Genomic DNA, 22,470 nt, shown 5'->3' with positions numbered 1-22,470 from the left:
CAAACAGGATGGTTCCTCATGCATGTAACTTGGGTCCAAAGGATCTGAGAAGTGTCATAAGGAGAATACTTGGAGGTATGGGAGCAGGCACACAACAGCTGTCTTCAAATACTGGAGCAGGGATTACCTATGTTGTGTGAGTCTCCAGCATACAGTCTTAAGTCTATTTGATCGAAGCTACAGGGAGGCAAGTTTAGGTACAGTATAAGCAGCAGGTCACCACAAGGGACTGAACAACTCTATTGGACAATTATTTCAAGCAAGAGGTTAGGTCTTGGTGACCAACATGTCTGGCCAAGTCTCAAATCCTCTGACAACACCAAGAGCTATGATTGTGTCACCTCATACCTACTGTTTTGCTTGTGGAAGTTTATGCCCTAGCAAAGAAAACAGTTTCCACTTCCCATGGAGGGTAAGCCATTAGAAAAGGGTGGTTAGATAATACTTGATGTTTCAAATAGGTCCAAACAGCATAATCCCTTTCTTGTAGGAAAAGATACGTATAGCTGTATCTCATTTTATTGTGCTTCATTTTATTGCGCTTTGCAGATACTGCTTTTATTTTTTATTTTTATTTATTTATTTTTTTACAAATTGAAGGTTTGCAGCAACCCTATGTTGAGCCAGTCTATCAGCTCCATTTTTTTCCAACAGCATTTGCTCACTTCGTGTCTCTGTGTCACATTTTGGTAATTTGCTCACTTCATATCCCTGTGTCACATTTTGGTAATTCTTGCAATATTTCAAACCCTCCACCAGCAAAAAGATTATGACTCACTGAAGGCTCAGATGATGATTAGCATTTTTTTAGCAATAAAGTGCTTTTTACTTAAGGTATGTACGTTGTTTTTTTTTAGACATAATTCTATTGCATGCTTAATAGACTACAGTACAGTTGTCCCTTGAAAATGCACAAATTAGGGGAGCTGACCCTGGAACTGTCAAAAACCCATGTATAACTTTTGATTTGCCCAAAACTTAACTACTAATAGCCTACTCTTCACTGGAAGCCTTGTTGATAACAATCGATTAAGACATATTTTCTATGTTATATGTATATCTACATATATTTTATGCATTCATGATATCTCTAACTTTTTCTTAATATTTTGATATTTCTAGGCTACGTGGTTTGTCTGTGAGTTTCTTCAAATTATGGCAAATCTCAAAACATTTTTCCACATATTTATTGAAAAAACTCTGTGTATAAGTGGACTCACAGTTCAAACCCATGTTGTTCAGGGGTCAACTGTATAGTGTAAACATAACTTTTATATGCACTGAGAAACCAAAAACTTTGTGTGACCCACTTTATTGCAGTATTTGCTTTATTGGAGTGGTCTGGAACCACAATATCCCTATCCCTGAGGTATGCCTATATATTAATAGACCAGAGTATGGATGGTTATACACCCAAATGCTAATGCTTGTAACTGGTGGGATTATAAATGACTGGTTTTTATAAATTGAAAGTGATAAAATATTGCATATGGGCAGGGATTGGGACACTCCCATTTATATGTCCTTGTGCTTACCATGAACACCAAAAATGATTGGTTCATAAGACAGTGGATTCTGTTCAGGACAAGAACCAGACCAGAGGTTCAGTGCTGCAAGTCATTAGCAGATATTAGATATCTGAGTTTATGCTCGATAGAAGATATGATGTGCTTAGCAAAGTGGGTGTTATCAAGTGTTTCTTGCCCCCTTCCCTATCCAACCCCAGCCTTGGGGGTCTCCTCTCATCAAATTGAAAAACACTTTCAGAAAACAAGAGAACTCAGTTTAAATCCCAATCCTTATTCACCTTAAAAGATCAATTCAGACCCCATGTTTTCATTTCCTCATCTCCAAGATAAGGATACTAGTCCACATTACCTCCTCTCCCAAGGTTCTCAAATTCTATGATTCCAACTATGGAAAAAAGCAAGTCAGAACCCACTGGACCTGGACAGAGAAGAGCCTTTTCCACATGACTATTCTGCTAAAGTGGCCTTCCTTCAACCATTTTGTTTGGCTGAAGAGTACCCTTTTGTACTTTCAGTCCTTAGAAGACCACTAAGAATGGACCACCACAGGAGTCTCAACATAATTATATTTATTATTTTATCACTACATTAGAAGTGAAATAAACTGTGAGAAGCTGCAAATGCATGCCACTTCATGAAGATTATGGAACAATGGAGACATCCAGTGTAGAAAGTTAAAAGTTGCTTATCCTTTAGGGATGCAAAGACTAGACACACAAATATCATTAATGGTGTGATTATTGACAGCATCAGCCGGCTGGAATTTATGCACCAATGGAAAGTTTAAGAATGAAAGTAAGGGAACTTTGGCTACTCCTGACCTCTTAGCCAGGGATTATGGATGAGAAGACATAGAAAATGGCTAAAATCTCTACAAACACATAGGTTTACAAAAAACATGCCTAAAACCAAGACACTCAGGCAATGTTGAAATTTGTTCTTGGGAGATCCCCATTTTACGATGTTTGAACACACTCTTTCTCCTGCTGGATAGCTGGAAGAAAGACAAACACAAACAATCATTAAAGGATATTTTCCTAAGATTAAGTTCAGTTTCTTCCAAGAGAGTTCTTTGCCACTCTTTGCCAAGTCATTGAAGGCTACCATACCTGCTTTAAATTTAGAATGCCAAGGCACTAACTGCAAATCCTCAGTTGTGTGTGTGTGTGTGTGTGTGTGTGTGTGTGTGTGTGTTAACCACCTGAACATTAGAATCTGCATCAACTGTGTCTTTTTTTCCATTTCAGAGTTAGATTTATGCTGTTGCCATTTTTTCCATCGAATATTCTGAGACTGAGGAGCAAGTGAAGTATTTTCCTCAGATTTATCTATCACTATATAATTAGGAAGTTACACCCTTTCAGACAATTTTGACTAACTTAGAAACTCTCAGATAATAGCAACATGACAAAAAGTGCCCCTTAGTTTTGTGAATATGCTTGGAGTTTCTCCATCAGGCTGTAATTCCCAAAGGCAAAACTGATCCCTTCAGTCTGGGAGGCCCAAGTACACCCAAGATCTAAACTTGTTCTCTGCCTTATCTTGTTGTCAGGTACAGAAAACCAAAACTGCAGAGTTTGTATAGTTCTTTAGGAATAAGATCATGGGCCTAAATTGCTAGATGCAGAAAATTCCAAATAACCATAAAATTGAAAAAATTAAGATTTTTCTAGTGCTAAGTATAATATTCCAAAATTGGTTGTAATGTGATTTTTAGTGATTTTCCAAGAAGAAAATAGTTTTTTATTCCCCCATTACTTCTTGGGTTTATCATGTAAGAACAACTTATATAACCCAAGTAATTAAACAACTATTTGATATTTTTAACCATTGCATTAAATTCAGTGGCTACGTAATTATTGCTTACTTTGTGGCAAAATTTACTAGAATAGTTTATTTACTGAACCTATGAATGTTCACCATTGCTTTTCTTCACTAAAAACTGCCCTGCCCCATGACTTACTTTCCTTCGAGGGCAGAGTACTTCTTCCTTCAGTGTTAGTTTTCTTCAGTTTTGACCTGTCAAACTTCTCCACTTCAGAGAAGTCTGGCTTACCACTCATCTTGACTAAAAGAAAGACTGAAAAAAAATGTTTTAACTTAACTGGAAAAACTATTATCATACTAATTGATCACAATCCAAAATTCTCACATTTAATATCAATATGTATTTTATCTTCTGATTTTCAACAAGAAAACAGCACATATCTTGGGAAAGCCATGGTTTTATCAAAATGCTTTGAATTCCACATCATTACCCCACTTCTGATAGGCAGTAAAAGCCACTGAATCAGGATGCACTAGAAACCAAGATGCTCTAAAACCCGGAGTCAATATGTCTGACTTAAAAATCACAGGGAAAGTCAAATGGAGGTGATAGAAACACAAGAGCAGATAGAGATAGAAGAAAAAATAAGGACTGGGCTTAACCAGGAATGAATTTGTAACAGGAGATAGCACTATTTGAGCACCTTCACTTTGTATTCAATTACTTTGGCGGGGGGGATTTTTCTTGGGGGTTAGGGAGTAGCACACAATAAACGGTAGCATAAGTTGTACTAGTTTCTTTCCATTTCATCTGCCTTTTCAAAGACAGTAGATTAAGGAGCTGCAATAAGGAAAGGAGGGGATTTAATCCCGTCATAACTAATGACACGTCTCATGATGTCTCCTTATGGCACTAGTTTGTAAACGCTGTAAGACGGCACAGCTAATTATGATCAGACTCAGGACTTCAGCAGAATGGGATAAACCAGACACAGTTGATTTTTATTTCACCATATTTTCTCCTCAAGGGGAGAGGGGAGGAGATGAGGCTAGGAGATGCCCTGTGATCTTTCCGGCTTTGTCCAGAAGAGACAATAGGAGACCCCTGAGCCCGCGAAGCAGAGCTCTCCTGCCCATGCCTGGCCCCACCCTGGCGGGGTAAGACACGTCTAGTGCCCAGACCAGAATGGAGAGGCCCTCAAGCAGCCAGACGTCCCGAATATGCCTCCCTTCCGTTGTGGTCACCCTAAGACCCTCCTTTGACGAGCGATCGGCTGCTAATCTCCAGAGGTGGGGAAACAGGGACTTAAAATAATAACAGGGCTGGGCACATAAGCCACTTTGTTGGCAGCAATTTGCTTAATATTTTAAAATAACTATCATCATTGTCAGGAGCCCAGTCCAACCTAACAGCCACGGGAGGGGAGAGAGCAAAAGGCCAGCCCCAGAAGGCCCATTCTGAGCCCCACACTCCTCATCCCCTCAGCCTCGGACTTGCAGCCACAGCGGACTGGCCGCTCTGGGGGCTCCCCCCTCGGACCTTTCCGGGACAGCCCCAGGGAGGATTTTGCATTGCGCGCAGAAGGCAGCGCTGCGAAGACAAAGGCGCGGACTCGCCATCAGGCTCAGATACAAATCGCCCGTCCCAACCCCCGCCCCTCCAATTCCAGCAGGCCCAATACGCCAGCCCCGTGGCCGCCGCGCCCTCCTGTCCCCATAGTCCTCTGGCTCTGGCGGGGCCGCACGTCCTCACCCGAAGACTTGAAGACCAGGGAAAGGCAGACCGCTGCACCGCGACCACTTCTCACACAGGACAAGGTTAACCTTCTCGTGTGGAACCCAGCAGTTATAAGCTGCGTGACAGGCTCCGCCCCCAGACCCCGCTCCAGTCCTCTCGGATTGCCCAAGGGATACTAGATCCACCTCGTCGCCCCTCCCATCTCTTTAGATGTGCTGACCTGAGTCCACTGTCTCCCCTCTACTCAGGACCTCACCCTTGCAACTGGGTGTTGATAGCGTCATACCAGATCTGCCTATCCAGACCCCATCCAAGCCCACTGATTCCCCCAGGGACTGGTGGCTGGTCTACTTCCCCTGCTTCTCCCACTACTTTCGTCCTGAAGGTCCACTTGCCTTCTTCCCAAGTATGCTCACTCCTCCACGATAATAGGGGCCTCTACAATAAGCAGACACGTTTTACCCAGTTAGCTTTGAACGTCTGAAACTCGGAGATCCAAGCTGAAGGAGCCGTAATCAGGTACTCCTGGCTTTTTATAGCCATCGGAGCCTACGTAAGCTGTGACAACCAAACAGTGATTTGGAAGTGATGCTCAGTGTTCTCTGTTCTAATCCTCTGCCAGGTCATGGAGGAGGGCTGTTCATGGAGAGGGTGGCCGGTTCTGGGTCATTCAACCCCACAGCTGGGCATTTCTGTGACATTGGTGCGCTCCTATGTAAAAGTCCTATTTTCAAATTTTCAGCCACTGACCATGGTAGCAGTCAGTTTAGGGTAATCAGAGAAACTACTGAGGCTATTCATCCTTTTTTTTTTAACTTTTATTGGAGTAGAGTTGCTTTAGAATATTGTGTTAGTTTCTACTGTACAGCAAAGTGAATCAGCTATTTGTATAGCTATACGTATACATATATCCCTTCTTTTTTGGATTTCCTTCCCATTTAGGTCACAACAGAGCATTGAGTAGAGTTCTCTGTGCTATACAATAGTTTCACATTAGTTACCTATTTTATATGTAGCATCAATAGTGTATATATGTCGGGCTTCCCTGGTGGCACAGTGGTTAAGAATCCGCCTGCCAATGCAGGGGCCATGGGTTCCAGCCCTGGTCTGGGAAGATTCCACATGCCACGGTTCAGCTAAGCCCATGCACCGCAACTACTGAGACTGCGCTCTAGAGCCCTCAAGCCACAACCACTGAAGCCCGTGCGCCTAGAGCCAGTGCTCCACAACAAGAGAGGTCACTGCAATGAGAGGCTGTGCACCGCAATGAAGAGAAGGCCCCACTCGCTACAACTAGAGGAAAGCCCATGTGCAGCAACGAAGACCCAACACAGCCAAAAATAAATAAATACTTAAATAAATTTATTTTAAAAATAGTGTATATATGTCAATCCCAATCTCCCAATTCAACCCACCACCCCCTTTCCTCCTTGGTATCCATACGTTTGTTCTCTATGTCTGTGTCTCTATTTCTGCTTTCTAAATAAAATCATCTATACCAATTTTTTCACACTCCACATATATGCATTAATATACGATATTTGTTTTTCTCTTTCTGACTTACTTCACTCTGTACAACAATCTCTAGGTCCATCCACGTCTCTACAAATGACCCAATTTCACTCCTTTTTATGGCTGAGTAATATTCCATTGTATATATGTATCACATCTTCTTTATCCATTCCTCTGTTGATGGACATTTAGGTTGCTTCCATGTCCTGGCTATTGTAAATAGTGCTGCAATGAACATTGGGGTGCACGTACCTTTTTGAATTATGGTTTTCTCTGGGTATATGCCTAGTAGTGGGATTGCTGGGTCATATGGTAGTTCTATTTTTAGATTTTTAAGGAAACTCCATAGTGTTCTCCATAGTGGCTGTATCAATTTACATTCCCACCAACAATGCATGAGGGTTCCCTTTTCTTCATGCCCTCTCCAGCATTTACTGTTTGTAGATTTTTTGATGATGGCCATTCTGACTGGTGTGAGGTGATACCTCATTGTAGTTTTCATTTGCATTTCTCTAATAATTAGTGATGTTGAGCATCTTATCATGTGTTTGTTGGCCAATGGTATGTCTTCTTTGGAGAAATGCCTATTTAGATCTTCTGCCCATTTTTCGATTGGGTTGTTTCTTTTTTTGATATTGAGCAGCTTGTGTTGTTTGTATATTTGGAGATTAATCCTTTGTCAGTTGCTTCATTTGCAAATATTTTCTCCCAAAATGAGGATTGTCTTTTCATCTTGTTTATGGTTTCCTTTCCTGTGCAAAAGCTTTTAAGTTTAATTAGGTCTCATTTGTTTATTTTTGTTTTTATTCTCATTGCTCCAGGAGGTGGGTCAAAAAAGATCTTGCTGTAATTTATGTCAAAGTGTGTTCTGCCTATGTTTTCCTCTAAGAGTTTCATAGTGTCTGGCCTTACATTTAGGTCTTTATTCCATTTTGAGTTATTTTTGTGTATGGTGTTAGATGGTGTTCTAATCTCATTCATTTACATGTAGCTGTACAGTTTTCCCAGCACCACTTACTGAAGTGACTGTCTTCTCCATTGTATATCCTTGCCTCCTTTGGCATAGATTAGTTGACCATATGTGCATGGGTTTATCTCTGGGCTTTCTATCCTGTTCTATTAATCTATATTTCTATTTTTGTGCCAGTACCATACTGTCTTGATTACTATAGCTTTGTAGTGTAGTTTGAAGACAGGGAGCCTGATACCTGCAGCTCCGTTTTTCATTCTCAAGATTGCTTTGGCTATTCGGGGTCTTTTGTGTCTCCATACAAATTTTAAGATTTTTTATTCTAGTCCTGTAAAAAATGCCTTTGGTAGTTTGATAGGGATTGCATTGAATCTGTAGAGTGCTTTGGGTATTATAGTCATTTTCACAATATTGATTCTTCCAATCCAAGACCATGGTATATCTTTCCATCTGTTTGTGTCATTTTTGACTTCTTTCATCAGTATCTTGTAGTTTTCTTCAAAAAGTTCTTTTGCCTCCTTAGGTAGGTTTATTCCTAGATATTTTATTCTTTTTTTGCAATGTTAAATGGGATTGTTTCCTTAATTTCTCTTTCTGATTTTTGTTGTTAGTGTATAGGAATGCAAGAGATATCTGTGTATTAATTTTGTATCCTGTGATATAACTAAATTCATTGATTAGCACTAATAGTTTCCTGGTGGCATGTTTAGGATTTTCGATGTATAGTATCATGTCATCTGCAAACAGTGACTGTTTTCCTTCTTCTTTGCCAATTTGGATTACTTTTGTTTTTTTTCTTCTCTGATTGCTGTGGCTAGGACTTCCAGGACTATGTTGAATAATAGCAGTGGGAGTGGGCACCCTTGTCTTATTCCTGATTTTAGAGGAAATGCTTTCAGTTTTTCACCATTGAGAATAAAGTTTGCTGTGGGTTTGCTATATATGACCTTTATTATGTTGGTGTAGGGTCCCTCTGTGCCCACTTTCTGGAGAGTTTTTATCATAAATGCATGTTGAATTTTGTTGAAAACTTTTTCTGCATTTATATAGATGATCATATGGTTTTTATTCTTCATTTGTTAATGTGGTATATCACATTGATTGATTTGCATATATTGAAGAATCCTTGTATCCCTGGGATAATCCCACTTGATTATGGTGTATGATCCTTTTAATGTGTTGTTGGATTCTGTTTGCTAGTATTTTGTTGAGGATTTTTGCATCTGTGTTCATCAGTGATATTGGCCTGTTTTCTTTTTTTGTGATATCTTTTTCTGGTTTAGTATCAGAGTGATGGTGGCCTCATAGAATGAGTTTGGGAGTGTTCCTCCCTCTGCAAATTTTTGGAAAAATTTGAGAAGAATAGGTGTTAGCTCTTTTCTAAATGTTTGACAGAATTCACCTCTGAAGCCATCTGGTCTTGGAATTTTGTTAGTTGGAAGATGTTTAATCACAGTTTCAATTTCAGTACTTGTGATTGGTCTGTTCATATTTTCTATTTCTTCCTGGTTCATTCTTGTGAGATTGTACCTTTCTAAGAATTTGTCCATTTCTTCCAAGTTGCCCATTTTATTGGCATATAGTTGCTTGTAGTAGTCTCTTACGATCCTTTGTATTCCTGTGTTGTCTCTTGTAACTTCTCCTTTTTCATTTCTAATTTTATTTATTTGAGTACAGTCCCTTTTTTTCTTGATAAGTCTGACTAAAGGTTCAACAATTTTGTTTATCTTCTCAAAGAACCAGCTTTTAGTTTTACTGATCTTTGCTATTGTTTTATTTGTTTCTATTTCATTTATTTCTGCTCTGATCTTTATGATTTCTTTGCTTCTACTAACTTTAGGTTTTGTTTGCTCTTCTTTCTCTAGTTGCTTTAGGTATAATGTTAGGTTGTTTATTTGAGATTTTTTCTAGTTTCTTGAGGTAGGATTATATTAGTATAAACTTCCCTCTTAGAACTGCTTTTGCTGCATTCCATAGGTTTTGGGTCTTGTGTTTTCATTGTCATTTGTTTCTAGGTAATTTTTGATTTCCTCTTTGATTTCTTCAGTGATCTCTTGGTTATTTAGTAGCATATTGTTTGGCCACCATGTGTTTGTGTTTTTACAGTTTTTCTTCCTGTAATTGATTTCTAATCTCATAGAACTGTGGTCAGAAAAGATGCTTAATATTATTTCAATTTTCTTAAATTTACTGAGGCTTGATTTGTGACCCAAGATGTGATCTGTCCTGGAGAATGTTCCATGTGCACTTGAGAGGAAAGTGTATTCTGCTGCTTTTGGATGGAATGTCCTGTAAATATCAATTAAGTCTATCTGGTCTAATGTTTCATTTAAGGCTTGTATTTCCTTATTAAATTTCTGTCTGGATGATCTATCCCTAGTTGTAAGTGGAGTGTTAACATCCCCCCAATTACTGTGTTACTGTCAATTTCCCCTTTTATGGCTGTTAGCATTTGGCTGGTGCATTGAGGTTCTCCTATGTTGGGTGCATATATATTTACAATTGTTATATCTTCTTCTTGGATTGATCCCTTGATCCTTATGTAGTGTCCTTCCTTGTCTCTTGTAACAGTCATTATTCTAAAGTCTATTTTGTCTAATATGAGTATTGGTACTCCAGCTTCCTTTTGATTTCCATTTGTATGGAATATGTTTTTCCATCCCCTCACTTTCAGTCTGTATGTGTGCCTAGATCTGAAGTCGGTCTCTTGTAGAAAACGTATATATATATGCCTTGTTTTCGTATCCATTTATCCATTCTGTGTCTTTTGGTTGGAGCATTTAATCCATTTATATTTAAGGTAATTATCGATATGTATGTTCCTATTTCCATTTTCTTAATTGTTTTAGGTTTGTTTTTGTAGGTCTTTTTCTTCTCTTGTGCTTCCTGCCTAGAGAAGTTCTTTTAGCATTTGTTGCAAAGCTGGTCTGGTGGTGCTGAATTCTCTTTGTTTTTTTGTGTCGGTAAAGCTTTTGATTTCTCTGTCAAATCTGAATGAGATCCTTGATGGGTAGAGTAATCTTGGTTGTAGTTTTTTTTCTCTTTCATCACTTTAAATATATCCTGCTACTCCCTTCTGCCTTGCAGAGTCTCTGCTGAAAGATCAGCTGATAACCTTATGGGGATTCCCTTGTATACTCTTTGTTGTTTTTCCCTTGCTTCTTTTAACGAGTTTCTTTGTATTTAATTTTTGTTAGTTTGATTAGTATGTGTCTTGGTGTGTTTCTCCTTGGGTTTGTCCTGTATGGGACTTTCTGTGCTTCCTGGACTTTATTGACTATTCCTTTACCATATTAGGGAAGTTTTTTATTATAATTTCTTCAGATATTTTCTCAGACCCTTTCTCTTTCTCTTCTTCTTCTGGAACCCCTATAATTCTAATGTTGGTGCATTAATGTTGTCCCAGAGGTCTCTGAGACTGTGCTAATTTCTTTCCATTTTTTTTTAATCTGCTCTGCCACAGTTATTTCCACCATTCTATCTTCTAGCTCACTTATCTGTTCTTCTGCCTCAGTTATTCTGCTATTTATTCCTTCTAGTGTATTTTTAATTTCAGTTATTGTGTTGTTCATCACTGTTCTTTCTTTAGTTCTTCTAGGTCCTTGTTAAACGTTTCTTGTATTCTCTCCATTCTATTTGCCTATCTCCTCTTCATTTATTTGTTCTTGCAGGTTTTTATCTTGCTACTTTCTGCAGCATATTTCTATGTCTTCTCATTTTGTCTGATTTACTGTGTTGTGGTCTCCTCTCTGCAGGCTGCAAGGTCATAGTTCCTCTTACTTCTGATGTGTGCCCCCAGTGGGCAAGGCTGGTCCAGTGGCTTGTGTAGGCTTTCTGGTGGGAGGGACTGGTGCCTGCATTCTGACGGGTGGTGCTGGATCTTGTCCTTCTGATGGGAAGGACCATGGCAGGTGGTGTGTTTTGGGGTGTCTGTGGGCTTAGTATGACTTTAGGCCACCTGTCTGCTAATGGCTGGGTTTGGGTTCCTGTCTTGCTTGTTTATTGGTGTGGGGCATTCAGCACTGGAGCCTGCAGGCTGTTGGGTGGAGCCAGGTGTTAGAGTTGAGATGGAAACCTCCAGGAGAGCTCTAACCATTTAATATTCCCTGGGGCCTGGAATTCTCTGGCGTTCCAGCCTCCTGGACTTGGTGCTCCTACCCGAGAGTCTCAGGCCCACCCCCTGACCTGGGAACCAAGACCCTGCAAGCCACATGGCTCAGCAAAAAAAAAGGGGAAGAAAAGAAATGTTGGGAAGAAAACAAATGAAAACAAACAGACAAACAAAACCCAAGACAAATAGCAAAGACAAAAACAAGCAAACAGCAACAACAAAAATTAAAAGCAAACAAACAAATAAATGAACAGAAAAACAAAACCCCAGACAAATGGTAAAAGCAAAACCAACCAAACAAAACACACACACACACACACACAAAGAAACAAAAAAAAATAGAGAAAACAAAAAACAAGAGACCAACCAGACAAACAAAAGAACCCCCAAACAAAATCAAACAATTAAAAACAAAACTAACAAAAGGGACCCAGCTCTGAGTGCAGCTGAGGGGAGTTGTGTCTCCTCAGGCAGCGCCGGGTTGTGGCTTCTGACGGGCGCTCGGTCTCCTCAGGACTCGCTGGGGTCAGCTTCAGGACAACGTGGGGCTGCGTCCACGCTGACGGGAGCTGGGTTTCCTGAGGACGCGGGTGACGCCGGAGAAAAGGAGTTGCCGGGCTGCCACCTGCTAAAGAAAAGGATGTGTCACCCATACCTTCTGCTGGAATTTCTCCCCAGGCAGAGCCGTGTGGATGAAAAGCTCTTGGTGCTCCAGCCAGGAGGCAGGGCTCTGCCTCTGAGGTAGGAAAGCCAACTTCAGGACACTGGTCAACAAGAGACCTCCCAGCTCCACATAATATCAAACGGCGAAAATCTCCCAGAGACCTCCATCTTAACACCAGCACCCAGCTTCACTCAACGACCAGCAAGCCACAGTGCTGGAAAACCTATGCCAAACAACTAGCAAAAGAGGAACACAACCCCACCCATTAGCAGAGAGGCTGCCTAAAATCATAATAAGGCCACAGACACCCCAAAACACACCACCAGACGTGAACCTGCCCACTAGAGAGACAAGATCCAGCCTCATCCACCACAACACAGGCACTAGTCCCCTCCACCAGGAAGCCTACACAACCCACTGAACCAACCTTAGCCACTGGAGACAGACATCAAAAACAGGAGGAACTACGAACCTGCAGCCTGCAAAAAGGAGACACCAAACACAGTAAGATAAGCAAAATGGGAAGACAGAAAAACACACAGCAGATAAAGGAGCAAGATAAAAATGCACCAGACCTAACAAATGAAGAGGAAATAGTCAGTCTACCTGAAAAAGAATTCAGAATAATGATAGTAAGGTTGATCCGAAATCTTGGAGATAGAATGGACAATAGAATGGACAAAATGCAGGAATCAGTTAACAAGGACCTAGAAGAACTAAAGATGAAACAAGCAATGATGAACAACACAATAAATGAAATTAAAAGTACTCTAGATGGGATCTATAGCAGAATAACTGAGGCAGAAGAACGGATAATTGACCTGGAAGATAAAATAGTGGAAATAACTACTGCAGAGCAGAATAAAGAAAAAAGAATGAAAAGAACTGAGGACAGTCTCAGAGACCTCTGGGACAACATTAAACGCACCAACATTCGAATTATAGGGGTTCCGGAAGAAGAAGAGAAAAAGAAAGGGACTGAGAAAATATTTGAAGAGATTATAGTTGAAAACTTCCCTAATATGGGAAAGGAAATAGTTAATCAAGTCCAGGAAGCACAGAGAGTCCCATGCAGGATAAATACAAGGAGAAATACGCCAAGACACATATTAATCAAACTGTCAAAAATTAAATACAAAGAAAGCATATTAAAAGCAGCAAGGGAAAAACAACAAATAACACACAAGGGAATCCCCATAAGGTTAACAGCTGATCTCTCAGCAGAAACCCTACAAGCCAGAAGGGAGTGGCAGGACATACTGAAGGAGATGAAGGAGAAAAACCTGCAACCAAGACTACTCTACCCAGCAAGGATCTCATTCAGATTTGATGGAGAAATTAAAACCTTTACAGACAAGCAAAAGCTGAGAGAGTTCAGCACCACCAAATCAGCTTTACAACAAATGCTAAAGGAACTTCTCTAGGCAAGAAACACAAGAGAAGGAAAAGACCTATAATAACGAACCCAAAACAATTAAGAAAATGGGAATAGGAACATACATATCGATAATTACCTTAAATGTAAATGGACTAAATGCTCCCACCAAAAGACACAGATTAGCTGAATGGATACAAAAACAAGACCCTTATATATGCTGTCTACAAGAGACCCACTTCAGACCTAGGGACACATACAGACTGAAAGTAAGGGGATGGAAAAAGATATTCCATGCAAATGGAAACCAAAAGAAAGCTGGAGTAGCAATTCTCATATCAGACAAAATAGACTTTAAAATAAGGACTATTAAAAGAGACAAAGAAGGACACTACATAATGATCAAGGGATCGATCCAAGAAGAAGATAAAACAATTGTACATATTTATGCACCCAACATAGGAGCACCTCAATACATAAGGCAAATACTAACAGCCATAAAAGGGGAAATCGACAGTAACACATTCATAGTAGGGGACTTAAACACCCCACTTTCACCCATGGACAGATCATCCAAAATGAAAATAAATAAGGAAACACAAGCTTTAAATGATACATTAAACAAGATGGACTTAATTGATATTTATAGGACACTCCATCCAAAAACAACAGAATACACATTTTTCTCAAGTGCTCATGGAACATTCTCCAGGATAGATCATATCTTAGGTCACAAATCGAGCCTTGGTAAATTTAAGAAAATTGAAATTGTATCAAGTATCTTTTCTGACCACAACGACATGAGACTAGATATCAACTACAGGAAAAGATCTGTAAAAAATACAAACACATGGAGGCTAAACAATACACTACTTAATAATGAAGTGATCACTGAAGAAATCAAAGAGGAAATCAAAAAATACCTAGAAACAAATGACAATGGAGACACAACGACCCAAAACCTGTGGGATGCAGCAAAAGCAGTTCTAAGGGGGAAGTTTATAGCAATACAAGCCCACCTTAAGAAGCAGGAAACATCTCGAATAAACAACCTAACCTTGCACCTCAAGCAATTAGAGAAAGAAGAACAAAAATACCCCAAAGCTAGCAGAAGGAAAGAAATCATAAAAATCAGATCAGAAATAAATGAAAAAGAAATGAAGGAAACAAGAGCAAAGATCAATAAAACTAAAAGCTGGTTCTTTGAGAAGATAAACAAAATAGATGAACCACTAGCCAGACTCATCAAGAAAAAAAGGGAGAAGACTCAAATCAATAGAATTAGAAATGAAAAAGGAGAGGTAACAACTGACACTGCAGAAATAAAAGAGATCATGAGAGATTACTACAAGCAACTCTATGCCAATAAAATGGACAATCTGGAAGAAATGGACAAATTCTTACAAATGCACAACCTGCCAAGACTGAATCAGGAAGAAATAGAAAATATGAACAGACCAATCACAAGCACTGAAATTGAAACTGTGATTAAAAATCTTCCAACAAAGAAAAGCCCAGAACCAGATGGCTTCACAGGTGAATTCTATCAAATATTTAGAGAAGAGCTAACACCTATCCTTCTCAAACTCTTCCAAAATATAGCAGAGGGAGGAACACTCCCAAACTCCTTCTACGAGGCCACCATCACCTTGATACCAAAACCAGACAAGGATGTCACAAAGAAAGAAAACTACAGGCCAATATCACTGATGAACATAGATGCAAAAATCCTCAACAAAATACTAGCAAACAGAATCCAACAGCACATTAAAAGGATCATACACCATGATCAAGTGGGGTTTATTCCAGGAATGCAAGGATTCTTCAATATACGCAAATCTATCAATGTGATAAACCATATTAACAAATTGAAGGAGAAAAACCATATGATCATCTCAATAGATGCAGAGAAAGCTTTTGACAAAATTCAACACCGATTTATGATAAAAACCCTGCAGAAAGTAGGCATAGAGGGAACTTTAATCAACATAATAAAGGCCATATATGACAAGCCCACAGCCAACATCATCCTCAATGGTGAAAAACTGAAAGCATTTCCACTAAGATCAGGAACAAGACAAGGTTGCCCACTCTCACCACTCTTATTCAACATAGTTTTGGAAGTTTTAGCCACAGCAATCAGAGAAGAAAAGGAATCCAAATTGGAAAAGAAGAAGTAAAGCTGTCACTGTTTGCAGATGATATGATCCTATACATAGAGAACCCTAAAGATGCTACCAGAAAACTACTAGAGCTAATCAATGAATTTGGTAAAGTGGCAGGATACAAAATTAATGCACAGAAATCTCTTGCATTCCTATACACTAATGATGAAAAATCTGAAAGTGAAATCAAGAAAACACTCCCATTTACCATTGCAACAAAAAGAATAAAATATCTAGGAATAAACCTACCTAAGGAGACAAAAGACCTGTATGCAGAAAATTATAAGACACTGATGAAAGAAATTAAAGATGATACAAATAGATGGAGAGATATACCATGTTCTTGGATTGGAAGAATCAACATTGTGAAAATGACTCTACTACCCAAAGCGATCTATAGATTCAATGCAATCCCTATCAAACTACCACTGGCATTTTTCACAGAACTAGAACAAAAAGTTTTGCAATTTGTATGGAAACAGAAAAGACCCCAAATAGCCAAAGCAATCTTGAGAATGAAAGAAGGAACTGGAGGAATCAGGCTCCCTGACTTCAGACTATACTACAAAGCTACAGTTATCAAGGCAGTATGGTACTGGCACAAAAACAGAAAGATAGATCAATGGAACAGGATAGAAAGCCCAGAGATAAACCCATGCACATATGGACACCTTATCTTTGATAAAGGTGGCAGTAATGTACAGTGGAGAAAGGACAGCCTCTTCAATAAGTGGTGCTGAGAAAACTGGACAGCTACATGTAAAAGTATGAGATTAGAACACTCTCTAACACCATACACAAAAATAAACTCAAAATGGATTAAAGACCTAAATGTAAGGCCAGAAACTCTCAAACTCTTAGAGGAAAACATAGGCAGAACACTCTATGACACAAATCACAGCAAGATCCTTTCTGACCCACCTCCTAGAGTAATGGAAATAAAAACAAAAATAAACAAATGGGACCTAATGAAACTTCAAAGCTTTTGCACAGCAAAGGAAACCATAAACAAGACCAAAAGACAACCCTCAGAATGGGAGAAAATATTTGTAAATGAAGCAACCGACAAAGGATTAATCTCCAAAATTTACAAGCAGCTCATGCAGCTCAATAACAAGAAAACAAACAACCCAATCCAAAAATGGGCAGAAGATCTAAATAGACATTTCTCCAAAGAAGATATACAGACTGCCAACAAACACATGAAAGAATGCTCAACATCATTCATCATTAGAGAAATGTAAATCAAAACTACAATGAGATATCATCTCACACCAGTCAGAATGGCCATCATCAAAAAATCTAAAAACAATAAATGCTGGAGAGGGTGTGGAGAAAAGGGAACACTCTTGCACTGCTGGTGGGAATGTGAATTGGTACAGCCACTATGGAGAACAGTATGGAGGTTCCTTAAAAAACTACAAATAGAACTACCATATGACCCAGCAATCCCACTACTGGGCATATACCCTGAGAAAACCAAAATCCAAAAAGAGTCATGTACCAAAATGTTCATTGCAACTCTATTTACAATAGCCCGGAGATGGAAACAACCTAAGTGCCCATCATCGGATGAATGGATAAAGAAGATGTGGCACATATATACAATGGAATATTACTCAGCCATAAAAAGAAACGAAATTGAGCTATTTGTAATGAGGTGGATAGACCTAGAGTCTGTCATACAGAGTGAAGTAAGTCAGAAAGAAAAAGACAAATACCGTATGCTAACACATATATATGGAATTTAAGAAAAAAAAATGTCATGAAGAACCTAGGGGTAAAGCAGGAATAAAGACGCAGACCTCCTAGAGAACGGACTTGAGGTTATGGGGAGGGGGAAGGGTGAGCTGTGACAGGGCGAGAGAGAGTCATGGGCATATACACACTAACAAACGTAGTAAGGTAGATAGCTAGTGGGAAGCAGCCGCATGGCACAGGGATAGTGGCTCGTGCTTTGTGACAGCCTGGAGGAGTGGGATAGGGAGGGTGGGAGGGAGGGAGACGCAAGAGGGAAGACATATGGGAACATATGTTTATGTATGACTGATTCACTTTGTTATAAAGCAGAAACTAACACACCATTGTAAAGCAATTATACCCCAATAAAGATGTTTAAAAAAATAAAAATAAATTAAAAAAAACTAACAAAAAATAAAAAACAAAACAAAAGCAGAATCCAAACTGAAGGAAAAAGCAAAGAAGACAAAACAAACACACAAAAATGATAAAAATGATAAGAACAAATAGAACAAAAAAAAATGATTAAAAAAACAGAGCAAAGAAAAGCAAAAGAAAATAAAGGAAAAAAACAGGACAACAAAAAAGTAATGTAGAAATAGAAATATGAAAAATAAAAAATGTATAAAAATTTAAAAAAACAAATAATAAAAAAACAACAGAACAAAACATAAAAAAATAGTAATACTTATATTTTCCTGGGGTCTCAGCTGTCAGTGTTCTTGCCCCCACCCATGAGTCACAGTCAACCTCCACCTCCCCAGAAGGCCCTCCAGAGCTCTAGGTAGGTCTCTGGTTCTTCTGTGGGCACTGTGGGGGCAGCTCAGACTCTGACCTGGCCCAACTCCTGCATGTACTAGTCCTCAAAGTCCAGAGCTGCTAGAGCTCAACTGGTTTCCTTTGTGGGAACACTCATTGCCCATCCAGATATTCCATAGGTGCAGGGTTTACCAAGCTGATCACAGGGATTTAATCTGTGGCTTGTGCAACTGTACAGGCAGCTCTTTTTCCTCTTTCTTAGTTACCTCACCCCTTGGGCTCATCTGTGGATTTAGCCCCACCTCTGTGTATGGGACACCCAAAGGAGTCTGCTCCTGAAGCTGCCCTGGAGCACTTGGGTCTGCCCTGGTGAGGTCAGGGTGTGGAGGTGGCATGACTGTCTGGGTCACGGGGACCCCAGTGGCAACATGTGTGTGGGAAAGCTGGTGGCCACAGGCACAAGAGATCTGGCCCTAGTGGCAGCCTTTCCTAGTGCCTGGTGGCTAACACAAGAAGGTCAACCTTGGTGGGGGCTTTTCTTAGTACCTGGCAGGGCAGAGATCCCCCACGTGGACAGAAAGACTGCAATGATAGCTCCACTCCCTGCATGTCATTCAACAGTGGCACCTTGCTTCTATGGCAGTCTGGGTTTCCTCCACAAGCATTCCCAGTTGTGGATTTCCTCCCTCTCGTCCCCTCAGGCTGTCTCCTTGCAGCCAACAGCAGTCCTCTCCCTGGGTTTTCTCTCCAATCCCAAGGTTCCAGCTCTCAGCCCCCATGTGCAGTGGTGGAGACACATCCCAATTTGGGGTGCACAGGGCTATGGCACAGACCATCTGTGTAGGTGTCAGTCTGTCCAGTCTGCCACAGACTGGCCATTTCACCCCCCTCTGACAGCCTCAGATGCTCCCCTTCTGTCCCAACTGATTTCCCCGTTGGTGAGGGGGCTTCCCCAGATGCGGGAACCTCTCCTCTGCTTCAGCACCCACCCGGAGTGCAGATCCTGTCCCACTTCCTCTCCTCTTCTTTCTCCCTTCTTTCTTTTGTCCTACCCAGTTGTGCATGGATCTTTCTTGTCCTTTCCAGTGTCCAAGGTCTTCTGCTAGTGTTCAGCTGGTGTTCTGTGAGAACTTTTCCATCTGTAGATGTATTCTTGATGCATTTGTGGACAGAGATGAATTCCATGTCCTCCTGCTCCTCCACCATCTTGGTAGCTCCCTCCGAGGGTATTCATCTTGATTATCTCCAATCCTAATCACTTTGCTTGACCCACAGTAGATGCTTAGATTAATACCTCTCTGTAGATTGAAGTAATAAATCCAGGATAGAGCAGAATTTTTGGACAGCAGCACCACTCAGTGTCTATGTTGGGACACAAAAAGGAGAATCCAGTAGTTACTTGAAAGAACTAAATATTCAAGGTCATTTTCTGGATATTCACCCAGAACCTTAGAGCATGAAGGTAAAATGGAGATAGGGCTATGTCTTTAGCTTGCACGCCATATTTTCCATAAGGTTCATGTATGGTGGTAGAGATCTATATAGACTAGCAATCGCTCTCTTCACGAGCATTTCTCAGGCCTTCTCCAGCTCTCTCCATTTTCGTTTCTATGCTCCTGTAGCACGATGTGCTAACTTGAGAGTTTTGTATGTTTGTTGGAGGAACTGTTAATACAGAAAGTACACTCATTCAACAAATAACATTCATTGAGCACCTACAATGTCCCAGGCATTAAATATAACAAACACCGGTGTTTCCACCACTCAGATTTGGATGCTGTTATAACATTACAGAAAAATTAAGGTTTCCTTGACCTTCATCCCATTTCCATTCTCCTCCCACTTCCCTAGGGGTACTCCTACCCTGAATGTGATATATAGTTTCTAGCCCATTTTTCTTTCACTACAGATTTATGTGATCTATTTCCAGGAGCAACATGCAACATCCTGTGGACCAGTGCTCCAGGTGTAAGACTGAATTTCCACATCTCTTGGGGTTGACAGGAAGCCTCAGACACTCACCTCCCCACCCTAGCCAAAACTTCAAAGTCTATCTTGAATCTATCTGCCTCAAATCCATCAGACCTCATCTCATCATAATGTCTACCCCATTTGTGCCAGTCACCACAAGATCCTCCAAATCCCCACAATACCCTTTAACTGCCACATTCTAACTTCCACAAGGCTGTCACCACATTCTCTCTTCAGTTCACTTCTCACACCCCTTCCCTACTCCTAAAACGCAATGCAACCTTAATAATTCCTCCATATCCTCACCCTCTTCTCTTAATGTGCCCTTCATTTTCTTGCCCTAACAGAAACCAGGCTCTTCCCAGAGGACTCTGTGTCCCTGGAAGCCCACTCAAGAGAAGTAGATGATTTTTCTCTCCCATCACCATTGTACCACAGAGCCTGAAGCTCTGGTAAATGTCTTCCTTGCTTCTCACTGCTGCCTTTAGAGCATTCCTCTCCCACATCCCTGAAAACCTCCAGCTTTTGACAGCTTATGTCACCAACTAGCCTTCATTGTCATCATCTACCAAACTCCTTTTGAGTTTTCTTCTGCCAGGAATGGGGGAGGGGGAGAAGGAACACAATCTAAGAAATGATACATGTGCTCTTCTAAGCATTGCTGTCTCATTTCTTGGAAGAAACGGGTACGTGTGAGCAGATTTGCTTGGCACCATCCTCTGCTGTTCACAAGGATATGGAATGTGCAAGGGAAACGTGGGGCTGATATCAGTATGGCCCGGGCCAGGCTGCATCACCCAATCTTACTGTTGTGCTGTGTTCTCACATCCTGCCACTTTCTCCTTGCAATGTTAATGAAAAAAGCTTTTGATCATGAAGGTATTGTTATAAACAAATGTGATGACAGTTACTCTTAGGAGCCATGGATTGAAGTCAGGGGGGTCAGCTCTGGACTAAACCACCCTCCTCCAACTTGCACAATGTATTGTTACTCAGGGATATATTCATTACTGTTTGTTCAATGTTAAAGGTTGTGTTTAATTTCTAAAGATTAAAAAAACAAACAAAAGAATTGGTGCTAAACTTTCACCCCTGAGCATGTTCAGTGAAACTGGTCATGCAAGCATTAACAGTGCCATGCTCTTCAAGCCTGTTTTTTTTTTTCTTATACAAATGTTGCCCTATTTGTATTCCTCAGTGTACAGTATTTTTTTATTCCATTGAGGGTAGGGTAGTATACCTGCCATTTAACAAAATGAAGAAAAAAATTGAAAAAAAAGCAGGAAATAAACTAGTGCACAAGAGTCGGGCTAGTTAAGCCCAGCACCACACTGAAGTGGACTCAGTGGTTTTTGGAGTGACGAAAATGTACTCCCTGCATATTCTCTCATGCTCCCATATAAGTCCAGCAACGAAGATACTCGAGTTCCTCTTGCCTTGTCATGGGGACTCAGGAGTTGACCAAGGAAAACTATTTGGCCCCATGAAGAATGGCACTGTCAGTGCCTATCCTGAATGGAGCCTAGTCAGGAAGCAGTCTGAAAGTATACAGTTGTGGTCACCTCATGAAGATGTGTGGCAGGTGGCTCTCAGGAAAAATGCTAAGTCTGGATCATCCACGTGGCAGCTTTGCATGGGGAGATGGTGGCTCTGAACTGGAACTGAGCTGCCTTCCATGCACTTGTGGCCAGTACATGTGGTGTGAATGGTACGTTTAAAGGGAAGGAAATGTTTTCTGCTTTCCTTCTTCCTTGGGACGCTCAAGCTGAACAGTAGGTAACCACTGTTTTAAAGGAACAAGCTCCACTTGGCTGGATGGATCAGAGTTCATTTCATCCCTAGCCTTGTGTGCCTTTTGGTCTGGAAAGGTGGCTTTTCTCATAATATCCACAGCTAGGACATTCTTTATAATTATGAATTGTTTTACACTAACTAAAAGAGAATGTCTTCGATCATTAGAGTTTGTCAGTGTTAGATTGTTTCCCCTGTGACATTCTTAAACTTTTTCACTTCAAAATATTAAAGCAACTCATGTTAGAGATCTTTTCAACATGAAAGGGTTTATAGTTGAGATATTACATATATTTTATTGTTTATAAAAAACAATAAAAGTTTTATTGTTATACAAAAGTCCTGGGCATTAATTTTAATATTCACACAAGATTTTTT

General features: G+C 40.3%; 2 protein-coding genes across 2 annotated transcripts in view; one reads left to right on the top strand and one right to left on the bottom strand.

The window, feature by feature from the left end:
* LOC132417944 (selenocysteine-specific elongation factor-like) overlaps window positions 1–22,470 on the top strand; it is a 453,767-nt gene that overhangs the window by 48,987 nt on the left and 382,310 nt on the right. The window lies entirely within an intron of this gene.
* Window positions 2,486–3,592, bottom strand: TMSB15A (thymosin beta 15A). Its single transcript, XM_060002158.1, has 2 exons — window positions 3,493–3,592; window positions 2,486–2,523 (listed from the first exon to the last, which is right to left on the bottom strand). The coding sequence occupies exons 1-2, from the start codon at window positions 3,590–3,592 to the stop codon at window positions 2,486–2,488; spliced, it is 138 nt and encodes a 45-aa protein (XP_059858141.1).

Source organism: Delphinus delphis, chromosome X, assembly GCF_949987515.2.
Source record: "Delphinus delphis chromosome X, mDelDel1.2, whole genome shotgun sequence".
Taxonomy (NCBI): Eukaryota; Metazoa; Chordata; class Mammalia; order Artiodactyla; family Delphinidae; genus Delphinus; species Delphinus delphis.
This window is presented reverse-complemented; position numbering and strand designations above follow the sequence as displayed.